The sequence below is a fragment of the Peromyscus maniculatus genome, chromosome 7 (genome assembly GCF_049852395.1).
Source record: "Peromyscus maniculatus bairdii isolate BWxNUB_F1_BW_parent chromosome 7, HU_Pman_BW_mat_3.1, whole genome shotgun sequence".
Lineage (NCBI taxonomy): Eukaryota > Metazoa > Chordata > Mammalia > Rodentia > Cricetidae > Peromyscus > Peromyscus maniculatus.
Genome location: NC_134858.1, coordinates 98236651 through 98248469, shown reverse-complemented (window position 1 = coordinate 98248469; position 11819 = coordinate 98236651). Strand labels below are relative to the sequence as shown.

At 42.7% G+C, this 11819-nt stretch overlaps 1 protein-coding gene and 1 long non-coding RNA gene across 6 annotated transcripts in view; one reads left to right on the top strand and one right to left on the bottom strand.

Annotated features, from left to right (window-relative positions):
• The first annotated feature begins 481 nt into the window (after nt 1-481).
• The window catches only part of Slc35g2 (solute carrier family 35 member G2), a 22998-nt gene continuing 11660 nt past the window's right edge, over nt 482-11819 (top strand). The window contains exon 1 of one of the 3 annotated variants that reach the window (XM_076576910.1): nt 482-607. Coding sequence is in view for 1 of the 3 variants with exons in the window: in XM_076576909.1 (XP_076433024.1) it covers nt 1926-1934 (9 nt within the window). In the remaining 2 variants the exon portion in view is untranslated. Of the gene's footprint in view, nt 608-1288; nt 1578-1728; nt 1935-11819 lie in introns of those variants that run through there. The other 2 variants (XM_006975131.4, XM_076576909.1) reach the window with 2 other exon arrangements.
• Nucleotides 6202-11819, bottom strand: part of LOC107401026 (uncharacterized) — a 24172-nt gene continuing 18554 nt past the window's right edge. For 2 of the 3 annotated variants that reach the window (XR_013052903.1, XR_013052905.1), the window contains exon 4: nt 6202-11819. This exon is cut by the window's right edge and continues 759 nt beyond it. This is a non-coding gene — a long non-coding RNA (uncharacterized LOC107401026). The other variant, XR_013052904.1, reaches the window with a different exon arrangement.

The following is an 11819-nucleotide window of genomic DNA, read 5'->3' as shown; positions in this document are numbered from 1 at the left end:
ACAGAGATCTGCCTGGCTCTGCCTCCCGAGTGCTGGGATTAAAGGCGTGTGCCACCACCGCCCGGCTCTTGGGGCTATTCAAACTACTGTTGGCATCCATAGGCTATGGGACTATACTAGGTCACTGGCACAATGGATGTTGAAGTCTCAGAAACCCACCAAGATGGCTATAGGAGACATTTCATCTTCTACAACTAACTTGTGCTAGGACTAAACCCAAGGCGTTTTACATGCCAGACAAGCTAAATTCTCAGCCCCGTGGTTTTTTGAAACAATCTTTCTATATAACCGAGGCTGGCCTTGAACTCAATATCCTCCTGCTTCCAACTTCCAAGTGCTGACATTATCACCACCCCACTGGGCTCCCAAGTGTTTATAGTATTGCCAACCTCAGTAAACTGAAAGAGGATACATATTGTCCTGAATAAAGAGGCTGTTTTTAAAAGGTGTGTGTGTGTGTGTGTGTGTGTGTGTGTGTGTGTGTGTGAGAGAGAGAGAGAGAGAGAGAGAGAGAGAGAGAGAGAGAGAGAGAGAGAGAGAGAGAGAGACTTAAAGGAAACCTCTGGGAGCCATCCAGACTTGAAGGAGGAGGACAGCCAGTGGTCAGGTATGTAACACAAAACTCTATCAGAGGATTCTGGTTTTCAGATCAAAAGCAGACAGTAACAGAATAGCTCTGTTTCCTGTGTGTCTCTCACTTGCCCATGCCATCCAAAAGCTAGAGGAGAGTCGACTTCCTCCATCAAGGTGAATCCTGATTCACAGAGGAGGGTGGAACAGGATCTGAATGGACTAAGGAAAATCTGGCAGAAACTTGTCTTTTTCCACAGCTAGCACCATAGTTGAGGCCTGGTCCTTTCTTGCCTGCGCTAAGGTCGTGGCTTTCCAGCCTGTCTCTCATTGCTTTGGCGATTTAGTGTGTTTTTAAGAGATTGTATTCATTTAGCTTGGAGGTTGGGGTATACAATCATTTGTACTGTCAAGACTTTCCCCCCACCTTGCAGAAGCCTGGGTAAAACGCCCAGAAGGACTCAAGGATACCCCAAAAACTCTTCTGTCCTGAGGTTTCCCGATGCTAGACACCTTTTTAAACATCCAGCAATCAATTTCAGTTGTTACAACCAGGTAGAAATGAATCGAGACTGTCTGCCTGTGCCTTCCCAAAGGACTATGTTGCCCTGGCTGGTAGTGGATTGCTTCTAACAGGCGAGCGCACCCGCCCCCGGCTCCGTCCCTGGCCCCCTGCCCCCCTCCCCTAAGGGCGTTGGCAGCTTCCTCGCGGGACGCTCACGCCTCTTGGGGATGGCTAATCCTTGGGTCTAGGCAGGCATCCTGGTGGTCTCCTGCGGGCTTCCAATCCCACAGCGGCCGCGGTGGGGGTTGGGGCAGCAAAGAGCGCAGGCGCAGTGCCCGCGTCTGGCGCCCCTCTCCTTGCTGGTCGCCCCTGGCTGTCCAGGCTGCAGTGGTCCTCGCCGAGCGCGCGGCGGCCTCAGCTGGCTAGGGAGGCCAGACCGGGAGCGCCGCCCCGGCTGAGTCCGCTAGAGTCCCGGGCGCATCCGCCTAGCAGCGACTCGCAGGTAATCGGCCCGGCGGCGGGTGGGCAGCAGCAGGCGGGCAGCAGCGGGCGGTGCGGGACTCTGCTTGCTTGCGGGCTGGTCCCTCCGGGAAGAGGGTGCGCAGCGAACCCCACTCCCCACCGGGAGAAAGCCTCACTTGGGGAAAAGGCAGGCTGGCGTCAAGCGCCCGCCTACTTGGCAGACCTCCGTGGGGCGCACGTCTCTGCAGGACGTCCGAAAGGCCACCCGGTGCCCACTTCTCTCCGCTGCTGTCCTGGAGAACGGGAACAGCGGCTTTATAAAGCCAGCATCAGCCGGCGGCTTCATCCGGGGTCCTGACACCGTTATGTGGGCCCTTGCCCAGTCTGCATGATGAAGGTCAGGGGTGTTGTCCCTCCTCTGGACCCTGGAGCCCACACAATCTCGGCGAGTGCTTGTGGCGTCATAGAAGCGATTGCAAATGCAACTTTCAAAAATTGCTGGGTGGTTTTAGGAGTCTGAGATTTTGAATTTGCCATCACTTTCCTGTCCTGTGCCCATGAGTCTTGAACTCCAGTATAGATGGGCTGAGATTTTCATGGTTGTAGAAATTTTGTTTCGAGAGAGGATAGGGGAGGAAGGGCCCGATGGTGGCCGAGTGTGGAGGTGGAGGGAGGCTCGGGTAAGTCAGTTCCTCCTCATTCAGCCACGGAGAAGAAAATGCGGATTTTCTTGACGAAATTGATTCTGGGGTTATAATTTTACTCAGTGTGTGTCCATTCGGCTCATTAGAGGGAGGAGAAGGGTCGCGAGAACTGACAGGAAGGACACTCGTACTGGGGAGCTGCGCAGATCCACGTCACTGCCCAGGCTGTCACCCGGCTCCGCTAGGAGCTGGAGCAACTCCTCTTCCCAGTGAGGATTAAGGGGCCCAGGACAGTCTCACACTAGGCTGGGAGAGAGGACGTGGCCCTGGAGGGGCCATGTCTGCAGGCTAGTCTCTCCAAAAAGGACTTCGAGCAGAGTTGACGGTGTCCGTGGTGCTGAAGCGCCTCATTCCCTCATCTACGACTTCCTGGACCCACGCCAGCCAGCCATATTTTCCTGTTTTGCACCTTTGCCCAAAGTAACCCATCACCAAGGCAAGTGGACAGAATGGAGCCGGCCAGACACTGAAACCCTTCACAGAGGGGTTGAGCCTGGTCTCCTGAGAGTAACACTGCAGGGAAATGCGGTTTACCTTGGAGGAAGCGATAAAGCATACGTACAGTTTGTTTGATTTGATTACCTGAGTGAAACTACACACTGTGAGCAAGCACACCTCATGTGCGTGTGTAAGATATGTGTATGATTATATGCATACAAACACAATGCTCATCTCTTCTCAAAGCCATCATGCACTTCCCAGAATCTTTTGTAATCCATCTTTATTTTTTGACAACTCTTCAGTTTCTGGACTCTACACCACCATTAATTTTCATAATCATCTGTTCCAAAGGCACCGTGCCTGGAGATTGAAGTGCTTGGTTCTTGGCCAGGCAACCAAGTATTCACACATTTAAGTTCCAAAGAATGCTGTACTAGAGGGACTGGGAGTGTGGAGAACCCACTCAGTGTGCAACAGACCTTATGTGGGCTCCTCAGTGCCACAAAAATAATAAATAAATAAATAAATAAAAATTAAAGAAATTTAGGTAATAGAGAAGTGCATAAAACCAGAAAAAGTTGAAAACAGATTTTCTGTTATATGAGCACACATGCACTTTAGATAGACAATTCTTCTATTGTGTTTTAACTAATCTTGTAGTCATGAACATTTATGTCCAATGTTTTGTTATTATAGACCTGTGGTTCTCAACATATGGGTCATGACCCCCTTGGGTCACATATCAGATATCCTTCATATCAGATATTCAAATTATGATTCACAACAGTAGCAAAATTACAGTTATAAAGTAGCAATAAAATAATTTTAGGGTTGGTGGGGTCACCACAACATGAGGAACTGTATTAAAGGGTCCAAGCATTAGGAAGGTAGAGAACCACTGTTATAGACAGTTCTGTAAGTGACTTTTCTGTTTATTTCCTTTTTGGGGACTGAGTCTCAATTGTTTCCCACATTGGCCTTGAATGCAAAATTGTTCTGCCTTAGCCTCTAAAGTGCTGGAATTATATGGGATTATGGATAAGTGCTACCAAGCTCAGCAAATGTCATACTTTTTCTTTTAGACACTTTCATTTAGCCACAATTGAATTAAAAATTGATATGTAGACAAAGATGACCTTGAACTCTCAATCCCCCTGCCCTCCCCTCCCAAAAGGTGAGATTGTAAACATGCACTATCATGACTGACCTAATACCATTCTTAAAATAAATTATTGTAAGAATGGAGCAGGAGAGATGTCTCAGCAGGTATGAGTGCTTACCTTTCTTGCAGAGGACCTGTTTGAGTCCCAGCACCTATACTGCAGCTTACAACTCTCTGTAGCTCCAATTCCAGATGATCTATGCCCTCTTCTGTCCTCAGAGGGCACCAGGTGTGCACATGGTGCACATACATTCATATAGGCTAACATTCATACATATAAAAATAAAAAAATAAATCTAAGGGGGAAAGTTATGGTAAAAATATATGAATTCTGCCGGGCGGTGGTGGCGCACGCCTTTAATCCCAGCACTCGGGAGGCAGAGCCAGGCGGATCTCTGTGAGTTCGAGGCCAGCCTGGGCTACCAAGTGAGTCCCAGGAAAGGCGCAAAGCTACACAGAGAAACCCTGTCTCAAAAAACCAAAAAAAAAAAAAAAATATATATATATATATATATATAAAATATATATATATATATACATACATATATATATATGAATTCTTATCTTCTCAAAGATTTAAATGCATTAAATTGATGATAATGCATTAGTTTTGACTAGAGACACAATGTACAGCACTTTCTGGGTTTATTCATTTGACGGAAACTTCATGCATATAAATTAGTAACACACTATTTCTCCCTGCCCTCCAGTCCCTTGGTGAACACCATTCTCCTCTTTTCTATGACTTTGCCCTTTTACATACTCCATGTAAGTGGGATCACATGGTATTTGTGATTGGCTTATTTCACGTAGTATAATACTTCGTTTCATTTGTATTTTCTAGATGATAGAATTTCTTTCTTCTTAGAGGCTGAATGTTATTTCTTTATATTTATATATACTCCATTTAAAAAAATCCATTCATGTATTGATGGACACTTAAATTGCTCCACCTGAATATAACGTCTTTGAACAAACACACACTTGTTTAATTACAATCTTTTTGTTTTGTTTTATTTTGTTGTTTTTCAAGACAGGATTTCTCAGCTGGGTGGTGGTGGCTCATGCCTTTAATCCCAGAACTCGGGAGGCAGAGGCAGGTGGATCTCTGTGAGTATGAGGCCAGCGTGCTCTACAGAGTGAGCTCCAAGACATCCACGGCTACACAGAGAAACCCTGTCTTGAAAAACAAAAAAAGAAAAAAGAAAAGAAAAAGACAGGGTTTTTCTGTGTAGGCTTGGCTGTGCTGGAACTCGCTCTGTAGACCAGGCTGGCCTTAACTCACAGAGATCTGCCATCTCTCCAGCCCCATGAAACAAATATTTTAAAAAATTATTATTCTCATTTGTCTATTCTAAAATGATTTTAAACCCTAGGAAAAAAATACAGAATAGATTATCAACCCCAAATAATTATCCTTTTGTTTTGGAAAACACATTACATTGATCTGCCTACCTCTGTCTCTCAAGTGCTGGGATTAAAGGTGTGTGCCATCACCACCCGGCTAATTACTTTCTTATAAAATTCTGGAAGTAAAATTTATGGTTCATAGGATGGATATTTTATTTTTTGGTACATATATTTGTGGCCACAACCATCCACTATGGATTAATGTAATGTGTTTTCTAAAACAAAAGAATGATTATTTGGGGTTGATAAACTATTCTGTATTATTTTCTTTCTAGGGTTTAAAATCATTTTGGAATAGACAAATGAGAATAATAATTTTTTAAAATATTTTCTTCATAGGGCTGGAGAGATGGCTCAGTGGTTGAGAGTACTAGCTGTTCTTCCAGAGGATCTGGGTTCAATTCTCACCACTCACATGGCAGCTCACTACTGTCTGTAACTCCAGTTCTGGGGGATCTGACACCCTCACACAGACAAAACACTAGTGCACATAAAATACAATATAAATTTAAAAAATATTTGCTTCTTCACTGGGGGTGGATGCCACACCACCTGTGTCAGAGGACATCTTGCAGGAGCCGGTTCTCTCCTTCTACAGTGAGTCCAGGAAACTGAGCTCACGTTGTCAGGCTTGGTGGGTGAGGGCCTTAATCTGCTGAACATCTCAACGGCCCTGAGGATAACAACTTCATTGTTTTTAGAGTATATGTTTTTTAAAAAGCTGATTATAAGACATAAAAAGATTAGGTTATAAAATTAAATCCTCCTACTCAGTCCAGCTCTTGTAGGTACCACCACAGATATTAGTTTGAAGTAAATATTTTCAGATTATTACATTCATAACAACGAACGAGACTGTGTCATCAGCTTTAAGACACATTTTAACTTTAGAAATCTGAAGAATATGAACCATGAATTTAATGTATAATAAGGAGGGTCATGATATATATTTTTTTTCTGCTTTGTTGTTGTTGATTGGTTGATTTTTGAGGTAAGATCTTACTCTGTAGCCAGATTGGCCTTGTCCTCTCTTGCTCCCTGCTCAGCCTCCCACATGCTGAGATTGTAGTCATGTGCCCCGATTCTTCTATTTTTCATATATAAATGTTTTTTTATGAGAACATTATTTTAAGATTTCAGTCAACATTTTATGTATATTTAGATTACTGGCAGATTAATATAACTCAATATTCCTCTGTATAATAGTGTTGTTTCCTCATGATAAATTCCTAAACAAAGTTGATGTTTCAGGAAGTGTCACACTTTGCATTGCAGGTAGCAGTGTATGATTTCTGGAGTCTCACAGCCTTCTTCATCTTTCTCACCTAAGTGGCAAAAAGGACACCCACCTGTTCTTGTCTTTCTTGTTTCTGTATCTTTAACAGGATTTGTGTATCCTTCTAGGTATTTATTGGTCATGTGTGTCTGTCTTTTATGGATTATCTATTCATAGTAATAATACTGTATTTTTCTTTTTTATTATTTATTTATTTATTTATTTGGTTTTTCGAGACAGGGTTTCTCTCTGTAGCTTTGCGCCTTTCCTGGAACTCACTTGGTAGCCCAGGCTGGCCTCCAACTCACGGAGATCCACCTGCCTCTGCCTCCCGAGTGGGATTAAAGGTGTGCGCCACCACCGCCCGGCTAATACTGTATTTTTCTAATCACCAGTTCTGTTTCTGAGCACCATCTACAAGGGTTTATCTATCTGTGATAGTATACCTGTCAGTTAACTTGTCGGGACTAGGCAGAATCAAGCAGACTGACCCACATTGAACATAGGCTAACATTCACGCTGGTATTTTTTAAATTAATACAACTGACACTTCCATGTTAGTTATTAGAAATAGGAGTTAATTACTTCAATCATATAAAAATAGTATTTGAGGTCTGGAGAGATTGCTTAGTGGTTAACATCATTTACTGTTCTTTCAGAGGACCTGAGTTTGGTTCCCAGCACCCATGCCAGGTGCTGCACAATCACCTGTAACTCCAGCTCTAGGCATCTGATGCTGCCTTCTGGCATCTGTGCACAACTGCACGTGTGGCATATAGTCACACACACACACACACACACACACACACACACATTAAAATAAATCTTCTTTTTAAAAAAAAGATAGTATTTGGATAGAGTCTTAGTTCCTTCAGGCTGCTGTGACATGACTTACCAAGAACAGAAATTTGCTAATCTTCATTTTGAAGGCTGAGAGGTCCAAGATTAAGACACTAGAAAATTAGGTATCTGGTGAGGGTCTGCTTCCTGTTCATAGTTGGTGGTCTTTAGGTGTGTCCCTGTGTATCACAGTGGCAAGAGCTCTGCCCTCATGACCTAGTCACCTTCTGAAGTCACTACCTCTGGACATTGTCACATATGAATTTGTAGAAGGGGAGACACAGATATATTATATATCTGATAATCAAACCCAATTTCAATAGAAGGTTATAAAGTTCGTTTTCAACATATTTTAATTCACAAAGATGGTTAAATTCCTTGATGGCTTTTCAACTTGGGTAGACAGCAGTGCTATCCACACTTGAGAACTTCTGGTGGATCTTTGCCAACATTAAGGTACCTAGCAATTTAACAGCCTGTGGTTATCCCAATGAGGATCAGACCCTCCCCAGTTATTATGTGCTACAGGAATTTTTGCTTCGTGATAATCTGAAAAGAGATATAACGTTCTGTTGGCTTGGAATCTGGGGTAAGGGAGTAGATAAGAGCAGTAATGGTATTCGAACTGGGCTCCCCCTCCCCCACGTTAGAACTCAGTGTTGGTTATCAGAGCCTGTTTTGGGTTTCTTGCTGAGCTGCCTTGTGCCACAGGTGATATTCTTAAACATTGACACATTGCTGTTCCAGCAGTGAGCCACTGCTGTTCCCTCCTTCTTACTTAATGTTCCTCCTGCATATTTTGGTCATAAAATCAGGCAAAATCTCCTTTCTCATCACCACACTTACATTATTTGTCCTGCCTTTAATCTCTTAGCAATAGTGGGAAGATGTAGGGAGGAGAATGACTAGCTCCCCTTTGTCAGTTTTCACCCATGTCCCTTCTGGTTTGTATCTAGGAAATACCCTTAACTTGGTAGGGTAATGTCAGAGATCAACTGAGATCATGGAACTTCTTACTCTTGACCAAAATTTTACTTTGCTCTATAAATGTTAATGTGTATTCATAATTTAAAATATTGTCATTTATATAACACTAAACTGTTGAATTGTCTACTCTAGGTTCACATAATTGTTGCTGTATATAATTAATGGGCAAATGCAGGACAATGCTTTTTATACACGTAATACTATTTCTGTTAGGACTGTATATGAACTCAATCCTCATACCTAATGTTTTACTGGAGTGTGTGTTTAATCATTTTCTGACTGTATATAATCATTGACTTGGGAGTTCTTTTTATTTTAGATACCACAGTATCAATAAGCAGCTTTACTGGACTTTTTACCTCAAGAATCTGATGAAAGGAAGAAAATACTTGTTGATCCATTTTTTTTATTATGTATTTATTTTATCTTTGATTTCTGTCTATTATTACTAACTGAGCCGCTATTCTAAACAGGAGTGAAGGGCTGGAGGAAGAGTGGAGGATGACAGCCAGATTCTCTTGTTATTGCTTGGGTTCCCTTAACTCAAGAGTCAGGAGTGTGAGAGAGTTAGACTGGAGAACTGTGGAGACAAAGCTCTGCATGAGCTAATGTGATTAAGGATTAAAGGTCAACGGTGAAACTGTGACTCTCCTCAGAGCAGGCCAGCTAGGCCAGAGGGCTCCTGTTCTATCAGCATTTGCTGACTCTGGTTCTGAGGTAGGACCTTCAAGATATCAAGAAAAAAGATAGTCATCATCCTTGTTCTTGGAGTGATAAGTTTATCAGGGGCTATGGTTATGTACATACACAACCCACAGAGATAGAGTATGTCAAGGACTGCTGGAACATTCCAGAAGAAAATGTTCCAGAGCTCAGAGAAGGAACAAATCATTTAGAGAGATGCTTCTCCAAGTGAGTTTCCAGCCCCTGATTGTCTCAAGTTTTAAACAGATGGCCTTGTGTTTTCTTAGGATGCAAATCTGGCTCCTGTTATCCTAAATATATTTATTTGCTCTTTCTCCTTTGATGTAACCAGTCTCCTGACCTTATCAGCTACTTGACCCAAATCTTCTTAGGATTCAGTCCTGGCCCTGCCAGCTTCTTCACAGCATTAAATAAATAAGAGAGCTGTGGACCAAGAAATTAAAATCTCAATGGTGCTAATTACTTGTTAGAGTCCTTTATTGAATCTTCAAGCCCAGGGCTGTCTACTTATAAAACTGCACTAATGAAGACACTCAAGTAAAGAGGCTCTTGGGTAATGAGATGAAGAGCTAAGCAGGTACAAGTGAAGATCTGGAGTGTGAGTCAACGCCCAGGGATGTGACCTCCATGAGAAACATGGGGACCAAGGGGAGAGGCAGCCAAATGAAGGCCATGCTGAAAGGATTCTTCAAACACGGTTAAGGTTCAAGGACCATTCACCTACCATTTCCAACATCACAAACACCCTTCTGTGTTTTGCTCTGTTCTGAGAACTTTTTGTTTTTTCTGAGACAGGCTTCCTCTCTGTAACAGCCTTGGCCATCCTGAACTTGCTTTGTAGACCAGGCTGGCCTCATAATCATAGAGATCTGCCTGCCTCTGCCTCCTGAGTGCTGGGATTAAAGGTGTGCGCCACCATGCCCAGCTCCCTTTTCATTTCGTTTAGTGTGTATGTGTGTGTGTGTGTGTGTGTGTGTGTGTGTGTGTGTGTGTGTGAACACAACTTGTGAGAGTCAGGTCTTTCTGTGTTGGATTTGTCAGGCTTGGTAGCAAGCACCTTTACATCCTGAACCACCTTCCCATCCCCCTTCTCTGCTGTGTTAAGAACACATGGCATTAAGGCATAAAAATATCACTCGCTCTATTTCTGAAGAGGGAAATATTGCTTCTGAGCAGCTTCTGAAATTGCAGTCCTAGGAGATGGATGATACTGTCTTCTGTTTCAGTGCTGACTCCATTTCCTGGTCCAGACGATCAAAATCTGTGCATGCGTTAGAGAACAGCATGAGGTCCATCTGTTCAGGTCAGGTTTCCCACATTAACATGAAGATTTATGGAGTGGTAACTTATGTAAGAAAAGCCAATGGTAATGATGTTATATTCTTTGCTGCCATTTGGAATCTACATTATATTTTTAGTTCGTCGTGAAAATACCATAATACACACACACACATGAATACACTGGATTCTTTCAAAAGCAGTAACAAAGGCATCTTCCTCAGTTTGTAGTCATTTACCTCTGTTTTGGTTTGAGCACTAGACACCATCCATTCATATTTTCCCTGTAAAGTGGTCTGTTTATCCACAACTTTCCTCCCACAGATGGCACAGATATACAAGAACTACGCTTGGCTTCTTGGGTGACTCGTCAGACTAAACTACAGAGTAATGATTTGTTTTTTCTTCTTAAGAAAGTAGGTTAAACTTTTTTAGATTTTAAATAGATATTTATACAGAAAAATAAAAAATCTGTAAGTACATATGCATGCATATGAATTATCTTATATAAATAGAACCATACCATGAATATTCTTTAGGGGTCTTTTTTTGGGGGGGGGGACAAAATCTTATATATCTCAGGCAGGCTTCAAACTTTCTATGTAGTCAAGGAGGCACTGAACTCCCCTACTCCTGCTTTTACCTTTAGAATGCTACCATTTCTATTTTATATAGTACTGAGTGAGCATCAAACCCAAGGCTTCGTACATGCTGGGCAAACACTCTTCCAACTACAACCCCATCCCATGAATACACTTCTATAAATTTCTTTTAACTCAGTAATATAACATATATTTTCTTATATTATTATATACACATATAGTATCCTTTTGAATGATTATATATTACCTTGATGTTTTCCTTTAGTCCCTCCCCATTAGGTAGTTAGGTTATTTCTAATTTTTCATCCTATAAAGAGAGCCAGGATAACTACCCTTATATGTAGCTAGAGTTCTTCTCTCTGGGTGCCGCCAAGCCCCGGCAGTCCCGTAGCCCACTTATAAAATAAACACACAGATGCTTATATTATTTAAACTGCTCGGCCATTAGCTCAGGCCTACCATTGTCTAGCTCTTACTCTTTTTTAAAAAATTTATTTATTATGTATACAGTGTTCTGTCTGCATATACACCTGCAGGTCAGAAGAGGGCACCAAATCTCATTATGGATGGTTGTGAGTCACCATGTGGTTGCTGGGAATTGAACTCAGGACCTCTGGAAGAGCAACCAGTGCTCTTAACCTCTGAGCCATCTCTCCAGCCCCCAGCTCTTACTCTTATACTCAGCCCATTTCTGTTAATCTATATGTTGCCATGTATTCCGTGGCTTTACCTGCTGCCTTTACATGATGCTCCCTGGATGGCAGGCTGGCGTCTCCTCCAGACTTCCATCTCTGACTTCCACCTCCCAGCCTCTTCTCTCTGTTTGTCCCGCCTATCCCATCCTTCCTGCCTGGTTACCGGCCAATCAGCGTTTTAT